The sequence below is a fragment of the Rhipicephalus microplus genome, chromosome 6 (genome assembly GCF_043290135.1).
Source record: "Rhipicephalus microplus isolate Deutch F79 chromosome 6, USDA_Rmic, whole genome shotgun sequence".
NCBI classification, from domain to species: domain Eukaryota; kingdom Metazoa; phylum Arthropoda; class Arachnida; order Ixodida; family Ixodidae; genus Rhipicephalus; species Rhipicephalus microplus.
In genome coordinates, this window is record NC_134705.1 from 179999677 (window position 1) to 180019702 (window position 20026).

Below are 20026 nucleotides of genomic sequence, written 5' to 3' on the forward strand. Positions count from 1 at the left end.
AGAACAATCACAAACAACCACGAAACTACTCAAACATTGTGGAGCGGTTTGTGCCAAGAGTTTCTAACACTTCTTGTAGGTGAAACCCGAATACATTAAGACAAGGCAATAAACATCCATGGCAATGCAGAGGTTCAGGGCAAAATAGACGTTTGAAGTGATGAAAAAGTGTGATACTTTCCTTGCTTGACAGTTTATCATCGCTGAAGTTTTGTGGTGACTCAAATTTCCCTCATCCGTCACTGCCTGGTAACATGTTTGAATAAACCTAGTACACTGCATCGCACTAGCGCATTTTCATTGAGTCAAAATGTGCATCGACAGAAAATTTTGAGCGGCTTTGATTGTACGTTGAGATTCAGCTGTGAGTGGGCTCACTTCCCTTGAGTGTGTGACCTTTCGAACTGTCCTCGTGCACTTTCTCGTACGTACAGCTGCGTTTTGTTTCTCGTAGGTTTGATCTTTCTAACCTTGGGAGTTTTGTGGTTGTAGTTTGATATGTGGGGTTCAACGTCCCAAAACCACCATATGATTATGAGAGACGCCGTAGTGGAGGGCTCCGGAAATTTTGACCCCCTGGGGTTCTTTAACGTGCACCCAAATCTGAGCACACGGGCCTACAACATTTCCACCTCCATTGGAAATGCAGCCGGGATTCGATCCCGCGACCTGCGTGTCAGCAGCTGAGTACCTTAGCCACTAGTCCACCGCGGCGGGGCTTGTGGTTGTAGTTTGAAGCAACATCCGTAATGGTGAGTCTAACAATCGCATGTAATCGTGAGGTGTAAAAAATTAAGGTATCCTTTTAATCATACAAGTGCACATGTCGAGTCTGTATGAATGAACTTGATGGCATGCTGTTGTGGGAACATGCCCCGCCGCGGTGGTCTAGTGGCTAAGGTACTCGGCTGCTGACCCGCAGGTCGCGGGTTCGAATCCCGGCTACGGCGGCTGCATTTCCGATGGAGGCGGAAATGTTGTATGCCCGTGTGCTCAGATTTGGGTGCACGTTAATGAACACCGGGTGGTCGAAATTTCCGGAGCCCTCCACTACGGCGTCTCTCATAATCGTATAGTGGTTTTGGGACGTTAAACTCCACATATCAATCAATCAATCATGTTGTGGGAACACCTTTCGTGAACTCTTGAAAACAAAAGTTAACTGCCTCTGAGTGTTTGCATGTGGGGGCGCATGTGTGGTCTTTAATTACGCTTAATCAGTAGCACGAGCAGTTACTCTCTCCGCTATCTATCTGCCAGGCCACTCATGCCACTGTCTGTCAGGCCACTAGTAACAAAGCCAGTTGTCCGACAACCCTGATAAAATTAAATAACACATAAAATTGATAAATGGGTTAGGGTAACGTTTGTACATGATAAGAGTGGCCATTCAGGTACGTCACAAATTAAAATCAGAGTCATATAGTTGGTATAACTTTGCGAAATGGCAATTTCACCTCAAGCCCATCTGATAGGGCTCGTTTCGGCACCTGACGAATCAGAGCTCGACCACGCATGCATCTTGCTATGTGGCTTCGGCAGCGCGCGATACACGAACGCTGAAAACTTCAATAAAATATTGAGGGACTATGATAAAATGAATGGAATCAGCGCAACTGCCATGTTCCCTGACCTTGAGCACTAAGTCTTGCATTAGGGTCGGTTTATGTTTTATTTATTATATTGAGAGGTGATCGCTGGTAATAGTGATAAATGTTATTTGAAGACAGTTGCAGGGAGACAACTTTATTAGGTCCACAAAAGGCACAAGTTAACTCTACGTCACCTGGCTAGGCCCACTCAAGGACCCGCACGGGACCTCTGGACGGCTAGGGTTTGAGAGGTCAGGTCCTGGGCCTTAATTCTGGAAAAATGGAAAATGTCGTGAAAAATGGAAAATGTCATTGAATCTGAAAAAAAAGCGTTCACGTCACCTTTACCAGGAAACTCTCGCACTGCAGAAATCATCATCATCATCAGCCTGACTACGTCCACTGCAGGACAAAGGCCTCTCCCATGTTCCGCCAGTTAACCCGGTCCTGTGCTTGCTGCTGCCAATTTATACCCGCAAACTTCTTAATCTCATCTGCCCACCTAACCTTCTGTCTCCCCCTAACCCGCTTCCCTTCTCTGGGAATCCAGTTAGTTACCCTTAATGACCAGCGGTTATCCTGTCTACGCGCTACATGCCCGGCCCATGTCCATTTCCTCTTCTTTATTTCAACTATGATATCCTTAACCCCCGTTTGTCCCCTAATCCACTGCTCTCTTCTTGTCTCTTAAGGTTACACCTACTATTTTTCTTTTCATTGCTCGCTGCGTCTTTCTCAATTTAAGCTGAACCCTCTTTGTAAGTCTCCAGGTTTCTGCTCCGTAGCTAAGTACCGGCAAGATACAGCTGTTATATACCTTCCTCTTGAGGGATAGTGGCAATCTACCTGTCATAATTTGAGAGTGCTTGCCGAATGTGCTCCACCCCATTCTTATTCTTCTAGTTACTTCAATCTCGTGGTTAGGCTCTGCGGTTATTACGTGCCCTAAGTAGACATAGTCTTTTACAGCTTCAAGTGCACTATTACCTATCTCGAAGCGCTGCAGAAATCATTACACGATTAATAACGTTAATCTTCAACATGTCACGGAATATAAATATCTAGGCGTATTTTTCACTGCTGATTTGAGATGGAATAAACATCTCACTTACGTTAGGAACAAGGCGGTAGGAACATTAAGTTTTCTGAAACGTAACCTCAGTAGTTTACCACAAAAACTTAGAGAGCAGCTCTATTTTACACACGTTCGCAGTATACTGGAGTATGCGTGCGTCTGCTGGGACCCATATACTAAGGAACTTACAGATAAACTTGAAAAAGTGCAGAATAGAGCAATTCAATTTGTCCTTGGAAATTACGACAGGATGCTTAGTGTGACAGAGAGCAGAAAAACATTAAATTGGGATCTTCTTGAAAACCGTCGTCGAAACCTCAGATTAAAGTTCTCTCATAGCATTTATTATTCGAGAACAGGGATCATCGGGCAACTCTATTTTCAACCTCCCAGCTATGTTTCTCAAAGACGCGATCATCATTTAAAAATACGAGAGATTCCTTTTGGGGGTGATGACGCTTTTTGCTACCCTTTTTTTGTCAGCACTATAAGAGAATGGAACACTCTGCCACCGGATATAGTCTCTATTGATTCTAGTGATGATTTTTTTCCATGTTTTATGAATGTTTTTTCATGTCTTTGATCATATGTACTGTACCCTCTCTGCTGTAATGCCTTATGGTGAAGCAGGTACCTAATAAATAATAATAAATAAATAACTAATTCTGTTCATTTCCTCTTGGTGGAAAGGGCAACCGGCAAAGACACAGCCCCGCAGGACATATGCTCGCAGTCCGCATATAACCACCACACCGGGTCAATACGTGCTTGGAAGCCGTTTTGCAATCGCTGCTAGGGTAGTGCGTACCAACGTTACTTGAACCTGGTTCTAGTAACGTTGGTGCGTACGTTGTGCGTAATTCGTTATAAGCGCATATTCATTACATGTGGCGAGACGTTTGCCTACGCACGAGTCCAAATGCTTGCCTCCGTGCGACGCGGTCACACGGTTGAAAATGCATGGAAGGTTTGGTTGCGTGTTCGTAGATCCCTAGATTTTTTTTCTCTGTTTTCTTAAGTGAAAATGTGGGTACTTTAATTCGTAGTTTCATTGATGAGTCTCTGTGTTTCGTATGTTAGGATGTGGTTCGTAGTTCGCGTAAGGTTCGTTGGAATCACGGAATAGCAGTTCGTTATATGGCTGCAATGGCATTGAAAACACACGTTCAAAATGCGTGTCTTTGCCGTCACCTGTTGTGCTGTGAAAAGCGAAACAGAAACTGCCGTGCCTCAGTGGATACGTGTCACTGTAGTTTGTTACGTTTGGTTAATGGCGGGCACTCCATGGTGGCGGGGTGCTGAACCGCATGAGGGCGTGTTAAGATCTAGTTGTACGATGCAATATCATTGCAAAAGTTGAGCGAGAACGATTCAATCATAATGTAAAAAAAAAACAGTGAAACTGTTGCATGCTTCGGCAATAAGTGAAAACCAGTCTCGAAGGCCGTGCTATTGAGTGTTGTTATACGTCACAGTCGCCATAGGTTTTTCTGAAGCAGAGACGCGAAGCCTTATGCGGTCAGCTCAAGTACGAGCCGTAGCCACAAGGAGCAAAGGGGTCGCGGGTCATGTCAGCATCTGTGAAAAATCCTGAGCTGTTGGTCCACGGTATCGCCGGTGCACCATCTGTCAGCATGTCTTCATCGCAGCGTCGGTACTGCGGTTGTGCGATCGGACTTTCTGGAGCGGGCACGCCGTAAGCTGGCGGGCCGTGGCATGTTCGGCGGGACGTGCGAGCCCACGCTAGAGCAGCGCCGGGCATGTCAGACGGTGGGCCGAGGCCCGTCCCCTGGAGGAACTGCCAGCACTGCCCCAAGCCGCGCACCTTCAAGACTGCGGACGAGTTTCGGACTCACCTGCGTGAGCGCCACTGCAGCAAGGAAGGTGGTTCGTTCGTGTGCCGCTACGGAGAACATGACGTGTGCGCGTCTTTACCCGTCGAGGGCGTCAGTGACGAGGACTACGAGGCGCACGTCGCCAAGCATCATCTACGCGGCGAGTACTGCTGGCCTCCCGACGCTGTGGCGGAGGCCCGCTGGACTGTCCACCGTTCGGCTCAGAACTTGCCGGCGGTCCTGAATGACCCGCGCCGCAGCCGTCGCGAAGTGGACTTCTTCACCCGCACCTGGGGAGACCATTTCACGGAGACGCCGCCGGCCGGCGGCGAAGGACCTGGCGCTCGGATCACGCGACAGCTGTTCGAGGCGTACTTGTCACGATGCGCTCGATCGCGCCGTCCCTGTTCGTCGTCTTCGACGGCGGCACCCGAACCCGCGCCCGCTGGAAGCGAGCTGTGTCTGCCCGCCGTATTCCTCGGTCCCGAGATGCGTCTCGAAGAACCAGCCACGTTCGCGCAAGCGATACCGTGGGCCGCCGGGCCGTCTCGACTTCTGCAGGAACGGCTCACCCACTACCTGGACCTTGTAGAGGTCCAGCTAGCGCGTCAGGTGTCCTTACGCTCGGACGCGTTCTTCCAGGCTGTTCGATCTCACGACGTACTAGCCGAGCGGCTGTCGACCTGCGCGGCCGTCACGGCTGGGCTGCGCTCCCAACTGGCCCGCGCGAGAGATCAGCTGGCCGGCGGAGGCTTGCGACTGCTGATGCTGTGGCGGCGGCGAGCGCGGCAGCGGTCGCTGTGTGCCAAGCTACAGCTGCTCGCCACCCTGCACCAGGCGCAGCCCACGATCCAGAGGCTGCTGGCGAGCGGCGACTTCGCGCGCGCCCTCGACTTCATCGAGGCGAGCCGAGAGATTGTGGCACTCGAACTGGCGGGCGTCCAAAGCCTGCGCCACCTGGGCGCGCAGTTGCAAGAACTCGAGCGCCACATTGAACGCATGATGGCGGCCGATTTGGCCCGGGGTCTCAGCGCCGAGCTGAACAGGCCACCCGACGACGTGGACCCCGTCGGTCTGCAGGTGCGCATTCGTGTGAAGGCGCGCTCATGTAGTGCTTCACTATGCTCTTATCTTAACATTACACAGAGAGAGAGTTGTAAAGGAAGGAAAGATATGGAGATTAATAAGATATGACTAGTTTGCCGCCCCACCTTAGTGATGGGGGAGGGAACTGGAAAGATAGGATAGAAAGAGAGAGAAAATCAAGCTTTTTTGTAGCACAAATGGCCCAGGGACCCAGATGAAGATGGCTTTTTCTTCATTGACATCCCTGAGCCATTATTGGAAGAGGGGGTGTGGTTGTAAGAGAAGAAGAGCACTGTTAATGTAACCAATCGAATGGACTGATAACGTTTCGAATTTCATTTTGTGAAATTGCCAACCTTTGCTTTGCGCGCGTATTTGTCTCATTTAGCTTTACACCTACATTAGAAGAACTTGCTTTTCGGCAAGTTGATAACTCTCCTTAGTGATTAGAGCACACCTCAGCACACTCATGCCCACGTAACTTAGGTCTCCCTAATTGTTGCGTTTGTGGCTGTTTGTGTTGGTGATCATTTTTTTCATCCAATTGCTCTCTAATCAATTTAACGAGACTGTGTTTTGCAATGCCACTAACCCCCTTGCAAGCTTTCAGCAATATTAAGGGGGCTCACTATCTTCACCTTTCTTGATGCAAAGTATTTAAGTCTTGTTAAAGGAACCCTGAAAAATTTTTTTGAAGTTTTGTCGGCGTTTAGGCTAGAGCATCATCAAACCATTCGCACCACGAATTTAGGGGAATGTCGTGCACCAAGGCTACTACGGACAATTACTTCTTACCCCTGCCATGCCTGCTGAACTCATGAGACATGCTGGCGATCGCAGAGCCCTCATGAGCACTTTTCCATCATTTGAGCTTCGCCCAGTCACGACCTCCAAGATTGCACGTCAGCTTAGAAGTGTGGCAGCTTGGGCTAGTTGGTATGGCATGACGATAGTTATAGCGCGAGAACAAAAACGACGACACAGAGACCTTCTTGTCTCTCTGTCGTCATTTTGTTCTCGCGCTCTAACTATCGTTATTGCACGTCAGCAGCACACATGCGGTCTGGCAACAGAGACTAAGATCGCAGAGTAGTTGATATCTTCTCCATCAGAGGTCGTCACTTCACTAGGCAATATTACGTGTGTTCCACACCTAGTCAGTTTAGCAGCTTGGGTGATGTCGTGCTCTCATAGGATGTCGTGCTGTGAATGTGCAGTTTAAAACACGTTTGCCTGAGCCGCAGTGATCTGCAGTGATTGGACCCTCTAAAGCACGGTATTAAATTGCACAATTTATACAGAGAGCTTAAATCGGTCTGTAAGTGGCCCTTGCGACTTGGTCTGCCAGCTAAGTGTCTGCCAGCCCAGTGTGTTTGTTTGAAATTATCAAAACCGTTTCAGGGTCCCATTAAGGAGAGATGCGTTTCGAAAAAAAAAAAGAGTTGTGTTAATATGTAGCCTAGGGCAATAAAGTTTTCACTGTATATATAGGGTTTTATCCTGATTTCAAACAAGTAATTAGTTTCATAGTAAATGTACAGTTTTCATTTTATGCCTTAACAATGTGTAAAGTACCGGTCTTTTTGGCCAGACTTTTTCTGCGACTGAACTTTCATCTTTCTGAGTGATTAATGGCATATATTGCTTTACCTTAACTGTAGAATGTAGTTAACTTGTAGTAACTGCTTGCACCATTTATGGTTCGCAGTATGTACTAAATAAATAAATAAACTATCAAGAAAGTGCATATCAGCCATTTTAATGTACAAGAAAAATTGTAATGTGAGAATTCTTAGAATCCTCAGCTCATACTAATTGCTTACTTCGGGTTTGTAATAATTATACCAGGGGATCTCAAATTTTAAAGGAAATACTTGCACCCTTTGCATGTTAAAGAGTAAGTCTGCAAAATCGCATCCCAATCGGGCTGTGAGAAGTACCAAAAAACTGATTTCCAAACTCAAGAAGTCGCTGAAAAATGGATCTTCAGAAAAACACATTTTGAAGTTATATGTGAAAGGCCATTTATGCTGAGAAGATATAGTGTTTCAGTTGATTTCTTCCGTCATAAAAGCTTAGCAATCATGGTTATTTCGACCTTGTGGTTTTAGTTAATTCCTCATGCAAAATGCTATGGCAAGCAGCCAGGTGACTATATTCAGGGGACTATAGACAATGAGCTCTTAGTTTTCACTAGTCACCTTGGGCTCCTTCAAAGTGATTTGAAGCTGTATTGAGTTTAATTACAATTTTCAGTTGTTTGTTGAGAAAGAGAAGTTGAATTTGTGGAAGCAAACAAAAACAAAACATGCGTAATTTTGAAAAAAAAAATAACTGCTTTTTGACTCGCATCTCACCTTAAGCAAAGACCATATAACCCAAATAACAGTAGCGATGGGGTCGTATGCAAAAAGCTGGCATCAGCGAGAATGCGAAAACGTGGTCTTCAAAGGTGCACCAGTCACATGCGTATTTACAGTTTTCCCATAATTGATGTTCTCTCAACCGTGGGCTTGACGGCGATTAGTTGTTTCTGATAGGTCATTGTGATCTTTTATTGAGGTGACTTGTCATTTCATCTTGCCACACTTCATTGTTGCCTGCGTGTGAACACGTGGCTGACAGTGCTGCCCATAGCAACTAAAGTGTTGACTTCTAAGTACAGTGATAACGATCCGATTCCTGGCATGGGTGAAGGGACATTTATTAAGGATTACTGCGCGGTGTGATAGAAGAAAAAAATGGCTTGGCTTTGGGGATACCGATGGAACAGCGAAACTGATGGCATTTCCTTCATCGGGCTAACGCATTTCCAAGTTTCAAAAGTCTCTCGGATATGTTGCATCGCTGGTCTTTATTAGACATTCTTTGTTAAACTTTCAGGTGGTAGTGTAGTTTTATTGCATCTTGACCAACCACTCTTATATACCGGTATACAAAGAAGCCTTCGCTTAATGGGCCAATAAACAACGCCCGAGGTCCAAAAATGTTTATAAAGAGAAATATGTGTACTTTTGCTTTGTGAACATGCTGCTGCAAGGATGTTGCATATACGTGCGGGGTTAGAACATCAATCGGCCACCCCACTTTTCCCCATTCCAATGATGGGAAGGCCTAGCCCTGTCGTTGGCACTGGTTTAGACCAGTCGATCAGCTGCGTGCTACGTAAAGTCGTGGATCAGTGACATTCCATCATTGCGCATGAAAGGGGGATTGGTCAGGTGTAGGAAAGGAGCGCGCGAATTGTTTTTCGAAATGGAGGCTGTGCGTGGTGCGCAGTGCTGTAATATCCGAAAAACGTGATCGCCGCGGTCTATTCTACGAATCGCCGAGCTTCTTTGGGTGCTGTAAAGGTAAACGTTGGAGCTTGTTGACTGGCCCTTTAAGATGTTCCAATATTTTGTATCACTGCTCTTTATTAAACTCTTTGTTAAGCTTTCAGGTGGGCGACAGTGGTGCGACATTTGGTGGGCTAACTGGTGCCATCTTCCTTCTCAGTGGAAGTTGTGTGTAGCGGGATTTACCAAATTTCTGCAGCACATGTGTGTTTATGATGATGATAGTTTTTCGATAGGTCGCACAGATTTCTGTGGCACAGCCCGCCACTGGGGTCTAGTGGTTATGGAGCTCGACTGCTAGCCTGAAGGTTGCGAGATCGAATCCCGGTTGCAGCGGCTGCGTTTTTGATAGAGGCAGAGATGTATGAGCCCCGTGTACTTGGATTTAGGTGCACGTTAAAAAACCTCAGGCAGTCAAAATTTTCAGAGCCTTGCGCTACGGCGTCTCTCATAACCGTATCGTGGTTTTGGGATGTTACACCCCAGATGTTCTTATTATTTCTATGGCACCGACCTGTTTTTTAGGCTAACTGTTGACTTCTTCATTTTTAGGAGATCTGTTATAAGCAGTGGGATTTACCCAATGTCTGTGGTGCATACCCATCCCAGTAACGCTTGTGGGCTTACCACAGATCCTTGACATGAAAGGCTCGACCAAGAGCTGCTACGCTGTTAAAAAAGAAAGTGGTATGTCAGGCATGTACATGCCAAACATCACTTGCATCGATTTTTCAGATGAGTCAAATGCTCCTGAACTCATTCAGATGCTTGTCCAGGAATTTTAATCCCAGAGTGCTTGCAAGCAGGGCTCTATCTGATGGAAAATGACTTGTCATGTGCACAGGAAGAAGAATCTCTGACGGCCCTGGTGGCAGGAATCCTCCGTCTGAACCGGCCAGAGAGCGCGGACTTCGCATCGCTGCTTCGCGAGGAAGCGTGCACAGCCTTGCAGGCAGCCGTCAAGGCAGCACTGGCCGAGGGCATGTCGGAGGGCGAAGTATGGACCGCGCTGCTCGAGCGTGCCCTCGACGCTGTCGAGCGTGTGCTGCGGCGCAGCTCCAACTTGGCAAGGTTGCAGCGCTACGCCTTAGCCGCGCAGGCGGCCGAAGGGGCGCCGTTGGAAGCCGACGAAGAAGTCCGGCTTGAACAGGCCAGACGAGGAGCGCTAGCCGCCGTTGCCGAGGTTGCTCAGGAACGTTGCGCGCGGCTCGTCCCGTCGGACGCACACCGCTCCCCACTCAACACGGGTGTCTTCCCGGCGCTGTGCCGCCGTGCTGAGCAATGTGCCGAGGACTGGGCGCAGCTGTGCGAACACCGCAGCCAGGGCAGTTTGGTGCTAGCTCTGCGCACTCAGGTATGTGTCGTGGAATGCTCAACACTTTTTAAGTTCCTGAACCACTTCTCCAAGTGACCACTCGGCATCACAGTTTTTTGCTTCACAAATCAGTTGCCGCTAACATTTCTTGAACCGGTCGAAAAGCACTAGAAAATACTGGTATCTGAGCGCCATTTTTTCGTGTCTAGGCAAACCAAATGAAAGAACTAGCTGTAACTGTGTCAATTCATGTTTATTGTTTGATTCTGTGGATCTGCCATCAGATGTGTGTTCAAAAAGAAATTATATCGCTTTTACTACTTGCTGTACAACCTTTTTAGTATTTCTCCCCTGAAACTACTTCCCGCTAGTTGTTTCCATTTTTGGAAAGCATCCTGGAACGCACTTTCTGGAATGGCCCGCAAGTCTCTTCTCGTGTTGTCCTGGATCTCCTCTATGGTTTGGAAACGCCGCCCTTTCAATGTGGTTTTATGTTCAGGATAAAGGAAATTTAAATAAATCTTGTGGCATTATTTTAAGGTATAATGCCCACTTCATCAGCAACTGTCTGAGAACTAGCTAACCTCCCTGTCTTTTTGTTTTTCTCCTCCTGCTCATCAGCAACTTCTCAAACAGTCTAACGAAGATTTCCTCAAATCACAGCACACAAACTCTCGACATGGTAATGACTGACGGACATTACAATGACTGACAGACATTCTGCCGTACTTAAAATGCTTAAACCACTCACAGTCCTGCATGCGACTCATACAGTGTTCCCCATATGCTTTCCTAAGCAGCTAAAATGCTCCTTTGAAAGTTTTACCAAGTTTGTATCAGAACTCCACACACACACACACACACGTCAGCTCTCATCATCGATTTGGTAGTACTAATCCGAAGAACAGCTTGTTCGTGTGCTCACTTTAGTGGCCGTAGCCCACAAACTAATGGCTAGAGTGAATCACGGCAAATGACAGTTTCTTGCTTAAGCTTGTCGTTACATGCGGTTAGTAGCCGCAGCGCGCTCTCTCTGATGGTTGGCACTCCATAGGAAAAGTTCGGTTTCTTTTTGAACTTCCCTCGTACATTTTCAGATGTTCAATTTCTTAGAAACCTGTTTTATTCCCTAGTATATAGATCATTATGTGTCGACTCATAATCACTGTCATATTTTATTACTTGCAAGTTCTGTTTCTCTCTTGGGTGCAGTATGTGCTATTTCAATGCACCGTTTTGTCGATCGTTGCATTTCTCTTTCTTCTCAGAGCATCGTTAGTGTACCCGAATTCATGAGGTGACTGTGGAATAGGCTTCAGGAGCAGCTTTGTTTTTCGTGGTCTTCCATGCACTTCGGCGGAATGAAAACAAACGTCAAGTTATAGAGGTGCTAATTGTAGAGAGAGAAAGGGGGAGGGGACATATGACGGCAGTGCTTTACACCATATACAGCATGTGTCTAAAACAGGAAAAAAAAAGAGAAACGTGAATTTCAGAGGTTTCGTAGAAATTGCGCATGACACTCAGGCTATCAAGCACTTTGTTGACGAGGTCTGTGTACTGCAGGCGGACCGGTTCGTGAGCCGTTTCCACGAGGAGCACAAAGCTAAGCTCAGGTGAGGTCATGTTTACTGTCGGAGACAGCGAGTTGAGCTCCGTATGACACTGTTACCGGGAAAAAGTGGTTGGGGCGATGGGGTAGAGTGACCTTATTGCCCAAGGTAGGAGCATCACAATACTTCGACACCGTGTGGATGTTGGCGTATAAAAAAAAGGCCCTTCTTTAAGGTTTCTTGTTCTAGAATGTAATTGAAGCCCCTAGAATGTAGCTTATTTGCCATGACATCCTCAAAAAAATATATTCAGCATTCTTATATTGCATCTTATATTAATGGCTACCTTTACTTTGGATATGAGGTGTTCAAAATTAAGTTTCATGTTTGTTTGTTTTTAATCAGTCGTGAGAGGTATGTGAAAACTACCTTTGCAGATGAGTCATGCATCCAAGGGGACACAAAATGAGACAGTAATTATTGCTGCCAGCCACCCAATTAACTAAGATTTAGTCATTAACTTTTTAATTTTTAGTGACTGCAGAAAGTGGGCATGTCTGTATTGAAAAATTAGGGGCACTCATGTTTATATACAGTTACACTTGGAAGAATTCTTCTGGCATGTCTGTGCTCTGACATATCCTGCTGCAAAGTTTAATTTCAGTTTGCATAATTATGCATGCAAGAAAGCAATGGCACAAAACTTCTCTGCAGTGTTCCACAGGAGTTGGATGCATTGTCTAATCTGAGTAGGTAGAAAACGCAGGCAGAGATGATAACTGTTACCCTTTTGCTACCGGCTGGCAATAGCATGCTATGACTTATCGTCACATCAGGGAGGAACATTGTGCTGATTGTCATCACCTTATATGCATAATCTTAAAAACCACAAACTTTGCAACACCCCTCTGCGAAATGCATTATGATCAACTCTCCATAAATACGTAGATTTTACATCATTTGATGCCAAGGTTTTAAAGAATACATGCATATAAAGCAGGTGAAAGTTTTATTAAAAATACAGCTTTACAGGAATTCGTTGTAATTACAGCATGAATAATGGTCTAATTATTGTACAGATGGTCGTGCTGTGCTTCTTTACAAACCAACAACCTCTCAAATTACATGATAGTTACCTACTGCCAGTGAGCATGTCTAAGAAGATTTTAAAAAAACTTGTTTTGAATAGACTCGCCCCAGCACGTTCAACTAGGACCACGTGTCCGCTTGAAGCTCGACAGGTGCCGCCATTTCTTGCTCAAAAACGCAGCGCAGAGAAGCGCACTTAAGAATTATGAAGCAGGTTCATGCCACCTTTCTTTGCCGGCCCGTCTCAGACTCACTTTTTCTCGTAGCTTGCTGCTCGACGCCGAGGTGTGGGCACGCGTGGACGTGCCGGCTGAGCTGCAGAGCATGGTGGACCAGTTCCTGGACATCCCGAATGCCGGCATGAAGGGGGGCGGCGCAGCGCCCCACTTGGCGCTAGACGGGCAGCGCTACTGCATCACGGCCAGCACGCTGCTCGTGCTTCGCATGGTGCTCGAGTACTGTCACTGTGCTCGAAACCTGCCTTGGGTGGGCCTGAGCCTGGCTGCCAAACTGCAGGAGCTGCTGCGCCTTTTCAACTCGCGCACCTCCCAACTGGTGCTGGGAGCCGGGGCACTGCAACGCGTGGGCCTCAAAACCATCACGGCCAGTATGCTCGGTACGGACCACTGCACCCAATAGCGTACTGCGTGCACGTGCGATGCTCATAAGATATCGCCTCTTGCCCAAAGGTGCCATAAGAATAATGTAAGATTAACCCTAGAGAATGATGGAAGTTTTGCTGAAACACCTTGCTTCAGCTGTCGGGCAGTAAAGTGAGTGAAGGGCAGGCATGGCTACATCAGGAGGCCTTTCTTGGAGGCGTGCGGGTCTGAACTGAGCTAATGGTATGCGAACCACTCAAACGTGATTTCTTTCGAAGTACTGTGAAGTCCTGAGCTAGGGCCCCTACCCGAGCTATGGCCCTGATTTTTGCGCCAAAGGACCGAGCCAGTGCTCCCCCAGGTGGTCTAAAATTCCGGAGCCCTTCACTACGGCGTCTCTCATAATCATATGGTGGTTTTGGGACGTTAAACTCCACATATCAATCAATCAATTCTGAGTTGTCACAAATTGCTGGAACATTTGAAGTATGTCGTTCTCGCTTGCCTTGCCACATAGAACTTAATCTGAGGATTTCCAGTAAAAACTCCAATAAAGCATTTTATGAGAAACACTTCTTGGCTACTGTTCTACCACCGTCTTGAATTTTGGTTTGTGACCGAGCAGGGGCCCCCCTCCAAACCTTGTCCGATTATCTTTTGCCGTAAGGGGAACGCTTGCTTGGGAATTAGCGCTTGCTTCACATAAAACAAGCACTGCGAGGATATTGCAATGCTATTTCAACAATCAACATTGACATCTGCCTCTGGTATCCCCTTAAGCAAGTGTTCTAGTATTAAAGATGCTTATCTGCTGCAGTCCATTTATATTGACAGAGCTGAGTGTTGTTTGTGCAGCACTGGCAGCTCGATGCCTGCAACTGATCATGGCCTTCCTGCCCCGAGTCAAGACGCACTTCGAGCAGCACCTGGTCGCCCGCAAGGACACTGCCAGGCATTTCGATGCCATCGCCAAGGTCAGTCCATTCGTAACCAACTTTTTCAGAAGTGTTGTGCAGTTTTGATCTGGGTCACATTTACGGATCATGATTGTCTTATTCTGTGTAAGATGCAAATGAAAGCCATTCATGGTTGAGGAACTGGATCCATACCGGGGTTCAATTGCAATTAGGAACAGCAAATCGTCCGCTTTTGGTGGTGCTCAACCAAATAGCCCTCCCCTTAATCTGGTGCAGATTGTGGTTGCTTTGCCAAATTATTTGTATTTGTTTCAGACCGTTAAGTATTTGCAACTTACTTCACCAACCAGTGCTTTGTGATATCTTCCTGTATTCTGCCTCTTCATAGCCATTGTGTAACTAGGAACACTATGTTGCTTCTGCTTTGAATATTCCTTCTATGGCATTCTGTTGTATTCTACCTCTTCAATAATTCGAAACATCATACTGCTTCTTCGTACACTCATACCTCGATCTAACAAATTTGGATATAACGAATTATTGGTTATAACGAAGTAAATGAAGAACAGCTTTTTCATACAGTATTACAAATAATCATTTATAACGAAGTATTTTCGTGGCAGATGTAACTTTGTTATAATGACGTTTGAGCGTACTCGTATCACAAGCTTACTCCTCCATCCGCAGAGCACACCCTTACAGTGTTTGTCAAATTGACATTGATATCAAAGCGATGTGTAGCGATCATCACACGTTATATGTATTTGTACATTCAATGTATGTGCGCCATACCTACGTGAAATGTAGAAACATGGTCAGTTTGGGCCCGACCTAACGTCAAGAAGCTGGCAGGGAGAGCAAACACGTGTCAACCATGATGGTGGAGTTTTGGTGACGTGAAAAATCAGCCAAGCAATGTACACGAGTGAACTAGCCAGTGATGTACTGTTGCACTCAATAAGACTTGACACGGAAACATGTGACTTCACAAGTTCAAAGTATGTGCATGGCTTTGAATCTCCTTCATTTCCACAACTGAATGATGTTTTTTTTTTTTTAGATAATATACAAGCGAGAGAACAGTGTTAAGTTGTGGAAGTGAGGGCTGGTGGAAGCCTTGTACAATCTTTGAACCTCTCAGGTCACACGCTCCCGTCTTGCAAGTCGTTTGGTTCATAACGGATAATTGGGCGAGTTTGTAAGGATCCATGATGGAAACTTGGAAACACAACATTCACAAGGGAGAAAAACCAGGTAAGACAAGTGCTCACTTCAAACTTAGGTGCACACGTGTCCAACTAAGATGCCAAACATAAACCACTTTGGCGCCAGAGGGTCACACAACAGTGGTGAAAAAGCTTTGTCCTGTCTGGTCCTTCCTTTTGCGTGTATCTTGATCCTCGATCCGAGCACATGTCTGCACCCATGATGACAGTCACTCACTTTGAAAAGGAACAAAGAGGGTGTACTTTATTTGCAGGAATACGCAGAACACGTGACGGAAATCTTCGCCAAGTTGGCCAACATCGTGAGCAACGTGCTGGACGGGCAGCTTGCAGAGGTGAGCTGGGCAGTGTGCGAAACTAAAGGGAGGGGGGAGTAAGGGCAGCATCTGAAGTAATCAAATGTGCACAGTGGGAGGTAAAGGCGCCCGTGCCATCGCCGGCGTTCCGGGCGATCGCCCGGCACCTGACCAAGTTCCACACTGCCATAGCCGAGCTGCTGAGCCCGGAAGACGTGAGCAGCCTCCTGCAAGCGGTGCACTCCATGTTCCGGTCTCTGCTCGCACGCCACATGGCGCGGCTGTCCATAAGTCGCGACGGAGGACCCCAACACGGGTAAACCGTCCACACTGCTGCGCTCTCAAAGGGTGTCGCAGGTTGTTTGACCTACCGATTCACTGCCAACCCCTTATACCGTGTCCTTTCCTCCTTCCTCCGCAGGTTGGTAACCCAAGAGCTGATATTCTACGCCGAGCATCTGCGGAGCCTGGGATGCCCAGTGACAGACACCAGCAGCCTGTGGCAGCAACAGGACGAGTTTATTGAGGCAGCTGCTGGGCCAGGGGCTGTGTGAGCCAGTACGCGAGCGCCGGCTGGAACGCGCACATGGCCAGGAGCAGGTACAAGCCCCGGCGGGAGCCCTCGGATGAGCTTCCGGACAGTAGGGCAAGCCGCAGGGTGCGAAGCTGGGGAAATAAACACCCCCATTCAACATACAATGCTTGCTGCCACTCCGGTAGCCGGGTCACTCACCAGGAAAAAGTCTAGTGTGAGGCAGGCGTAGGCGAGAACAAGCAGGTAGCCCATCCGGTAGAGGACCATGCTTGCCAGAAGAGCCGCGATCATGCTGCAAGAGATGCCGTGACCGTGGGAACGGACAAACGCAGATAAAGACTCCTTTACCCAACAAACTTGTAGCTGCTGAAGGCGATCAGGTCTAGGACGCGCAGGCTGGACCGGATGGAGAGGATGTACGTTGCCAGCCAGACAGCCAGCACTTCGAGGGTGAGCCACATGAGCGCCGAGCTTGCCTGCAGTCCGAGCCGTTCGGGGGTGAACCTGCGCAAGGTAAAGAGCTCGGCAATGCTGACACGTGGCAGGGAGCACTCACTCAAAGACACAGTTGTAGTGCAAGAAAGGGCCGCTATACAGAAGACAAGAACACGTCACAGGTGCTTGTCTTCTGCTGTGCAGTGATCCTTTCTTGCACTACAGTTATGTCTTTGTGTAAGCAACACGTCCTCCTGGAGCACTTACTCATTGCGCAGGCCCAACAGGTAGCCTGAGAGCAGCACATACGTCACAAGCGCCATGCCTGTGTTATTAAAGAGAGAATTTTTGTGACATTGTATTTGGCCCTCCAACTTCCTGATGCTTCTTACTCGGAATGTAGAGATCCGGGGCATTGACATCATAGCGCGGGGGCACTGGTTCATCCTGGTCGTATTTCACGGCCCAGTCCTTCAAAAAGAAATGAAAAGGAGTGACTTCCTTATCAGCACCATACCACCTGCTACTACACTCGAACCTCAATAATATGAACAAATATAGCGAAATATTGGTTATAATGCAGTAACTTGAGAATACTCTTGCAACAGATATATTGTTAGAAATATGCCCACATAAATTTTTCAGATATAATAAACTTGTTTTTTGTCTAATATGCAACTTCGTTATAATGAAGTATTATGAGTGTACAAGTTTCCTCGATTCTTAAGGTGCAGGTTTTAATGCATCAGGTAGTATCCACTTACAGCACGGTTCACTTGGGATGCAAGGTGATGGTATATAGAACACATAATATGCATAATAATTACACTACACGAGAGCCTCTGTATCACCATCACTGAACCATCACCACGAGCGCTGAAGTTGATTCAGCGAGCAGGTGCTGAATAGCGCCACACTGCTCATGCATTTCATCCCTAGCAGCCGACAGATTTGGGTGCACGTTAAAGAACCCCAGGTGGTCGAAATTTCCGGAGCCCTCCACTACGGCGTCTCTCATAATCAAATGGTGGTTTTGGGACGTTAAACCCCACATATCAATCAATCCCTAGCAGCTGAAGAAATGAACTAGAACATGTCCGCTGGAGTGGGGACATCCGTGCAGGTCAGGAATTCCGGCAGGTCGCGGTTGAAAGAAACAAACCTCAGCTCACCGTGTGGCTGAATGGGAAGAGGAGGAGGAGCAGCTTGCGGCCCACGTAAGCCGTGTCAACGGCGAAGTAGTACTTGATCTTGGACAGCGAGACGTACTTCTCAATCTGCGAGAGATCCGCATCGTCAGCAGCATTGTCGGCAAGACAACACCACACCGCCTCACCTTCTGATGTACCATGTCCTTCCCCTGGCCAGCCAGCGCAGTGCCGTACTGCATGGCCATTGCGGCCATGGGGTCGGGCACCATAGGGTACATGCCAGGCTGTGGCATACCGCCGTACGGAGCTCCTGGAAAGCCAGTGTCCTCGAACAGCTGTGGGGCGGCCGGTCGGCCTGGAAGCATAATCGAAGTGCAGTCTGTATGGGCAGCAAGTGAACCAAAGGTTGCAGGACCGAATCCCAGCTGCATTTCGATGTAGGCAAAACTGGTGCAGGTCCATTTTGGCGCACGTTAATAAACCCCGGGTGGCCGACACTTCCGGACGCCTCCACTACGGCATCTCTCATAATCGTATTGCCGTTTTGGGGCGAGACATTCTTCAAAACTGTGGAGTAAGCTCTCCTGCTATACTGTATGAACAAATAATAGCAGCCAGTCACTTACAGCCTGTTAAAGCACGGATTGCTCATGCTATAACGCGGAAAATGTAGAGTCTGCTCTCTTTATATAAACACGCATAGTAGACAAGCCATAGCACGTTCAACTAGGACCCTGTCTCCGCTTGAAGCACAACAGGTGCCGCCATTACTTGGACAAATATGCAGTGCAGGAAAGCACACTTGCGAATTATGAACAGGGTCTGTTGTTAATAGAATGTCAACAAGGAGTGCCAACAGGCCATTATTATAATGTCACCTTATTGAATTAAGCTGAGGTTTTACGTGCCAAAATCCAGGTGCGACTCGTCGCATTTTCGAGAAACTGGGGCGTACAAAGGCGTACACGGGTGAAACTGAGAATGCAACACGCCTCCATGGTAAATGCTTGCCAAGTAGTTGGCAATGATTTACCATATTGCCATTTTCAATATTTGCTACGATTTCAATTATTCAGAATTTATTTGGCAGGAGCTCACCAAAGAGCCATTTTTACTGTTTACCACAATTTACTAATTTATTTAGCATTTCCCGTAGCGACGATGTAGTTTCTAGAATGACTCCAAAGCACGCCGTGTTGGGAGTAATTGAAAGAATTGCCACACATTTTTTTTTTTTTTTCGTGCCCATCAAGATATGGCCGCCGTGGCCAGAAATCGAACCCGCGACCAACGAGCCGTCCTAGCCAGCACCGAGGAAAAAGAACACACTCGTTCTCACAATTCTGTGCAAAAATAACATAGACAGCCCATGTTCGGTGCTCACAGTTTAGAAGATTAATAGTATGCTGTCACTGCAGAATCCCATCTGTCATCATTGCTGCGAGAGATCGGCGACGCGTCAATTGACATAGTTGGCGCGTTACGAGCCTTATGTTCACTACGTTTCGTGCGTTTAGATAATCCACCACACGGAGCAGCAAATAAGAGGAGAAAGCGGTAGAGTTCATGGCGCACTACGGAACGACGCACTTACCGCCGTAAATATGCTGCTTTCTCGGATCCATTACCGCACTATTTCACCACAATCTTGTTGACAGTTCCTTTAGGACAAAACGCGGCGAATTGGCACTTTTACGAAGCTCCTAGTAACGGTAAAATTTCGCGTCAGCGGCTTCAGAGTTAGCTCTTTGCTGCAAGCAGCGGCTGACTAGATTTGATACGTGTTTTCAGCCATTTTGACACTAGTGGTGATGATGATATCAATAATACTACCTAAAGTAGTACCAAACTCTGCCTCTTGTCACCTGTCATGGCTCACGATAGTTTACTTTTGACATTAGGTTTCATACAAAGTTAGAGCAAAATGAGATATTTGTTTTACATTCAAGTCTCGGAGGTCGTGCTTTAGTTCTTAGGTGTC

At 47.2% G+C, this 20026-nt stretch overlaps 2 protein-coding genes across 2 annotated transcripts; one reads left to right on the plus strand and one right to left on the minus strand.

Moving 5' to 3' along the window:
- Window positions 1-4238: 4238 nt before the first annotated feature.
- On the plus strand, window positions 4239-16623 carry scat (VPS54 subunit of GARP complex scat). Its single transcript, XM_037418468.2, has 8 exons — window positions 4239-5582; window positions 9771-10280; window positions 11808-11857; window positions 13150-13499; window positions 14341-14459; window positions 15883-15963; window positions 16038-16240; window positions 16346-16623. The coding sequence occupies exons 1-8, from the start codon at window positions 4428-4430 to the stop codon at window positions 16476-16478; spliced, it is 2601 nt and encodes an 866-aa protein (XP_037274365.2). The 5' UTR covers window positions 4239-4427; the 3' UTR covers window positions 16479-16623.
- Yif1 (Yip1d-interacting factor 1) lies at window positions 15846-19838 on the minus strand. Its single transcript, XM_037418469.2, has 8 exons — window positions 19640-19838; window positions 18231-18400; window positions 18067-18171; window positions 17287-17365; window positions 17162-17219; window positions 16808-16963; window positions 16658-16751; window positions 15846-16590 (listed from the first exon to the last, which is right to left on the minus strand). Exons 1-8 carry the CDS (start codon window positions 19668-19670, stop codon window positions 16444-16446), a joined length of 840 nt encoding a protein of 279 aa, XP_037274366.1. The 5' UTR covers window positions 19671-19838; the 3' UTR covers window positions 15846-16443.
- Between the last annotated feature and the right edge of the window lie 188 nt (window positions 19839-20026).

Excerpts from the sequence above, each read along its gene's own strand:
- Yif1 (XM_037418469.2), bottom strand. The coding sequence starts at position 19,670 with ATGGATCCGAGAAAGCAGCATATTTACGGCG. Across the intron at positions 17,366-18,066 it reads TCTTCCCATTCAGCCACACG|GACTGGGCCGTGAAATACGA; the intron begins GTGAGCTGAGGT and ends TTCTTTTTGAAG. Across the intron at positions 17,220-17,286 it reads CCCGGATCTCTACATTCCGA|GCATGGCGCTTGTGACGTAT; the intron begins GTAAGAAGCATC and ends TTAATAACACAG.
- scat (XM_037418468.2), top strand. The coding sequence starts at position 4,428 with ATGTCAGACGGTGGGCCGAGGCCCGTCCCCTGGAGGAACTGCCAGCAC. Across the intron at positions 5,583-9,770 it reads TGGACCCCGTCGGTCTGCAG|GAAGAAGAATCTCTGACGGC; the intron begins GTGCGCATTCGT and ends TCATGTGCACAG. Across the intron at positions 10,281-11,807 it reads TGCTAGCTCTGCGCACTCAG|GCGGACCGGTTCGTGAGCCG; the intron begins GTATGTGTCGTG and ends TGTGTACTGCAG.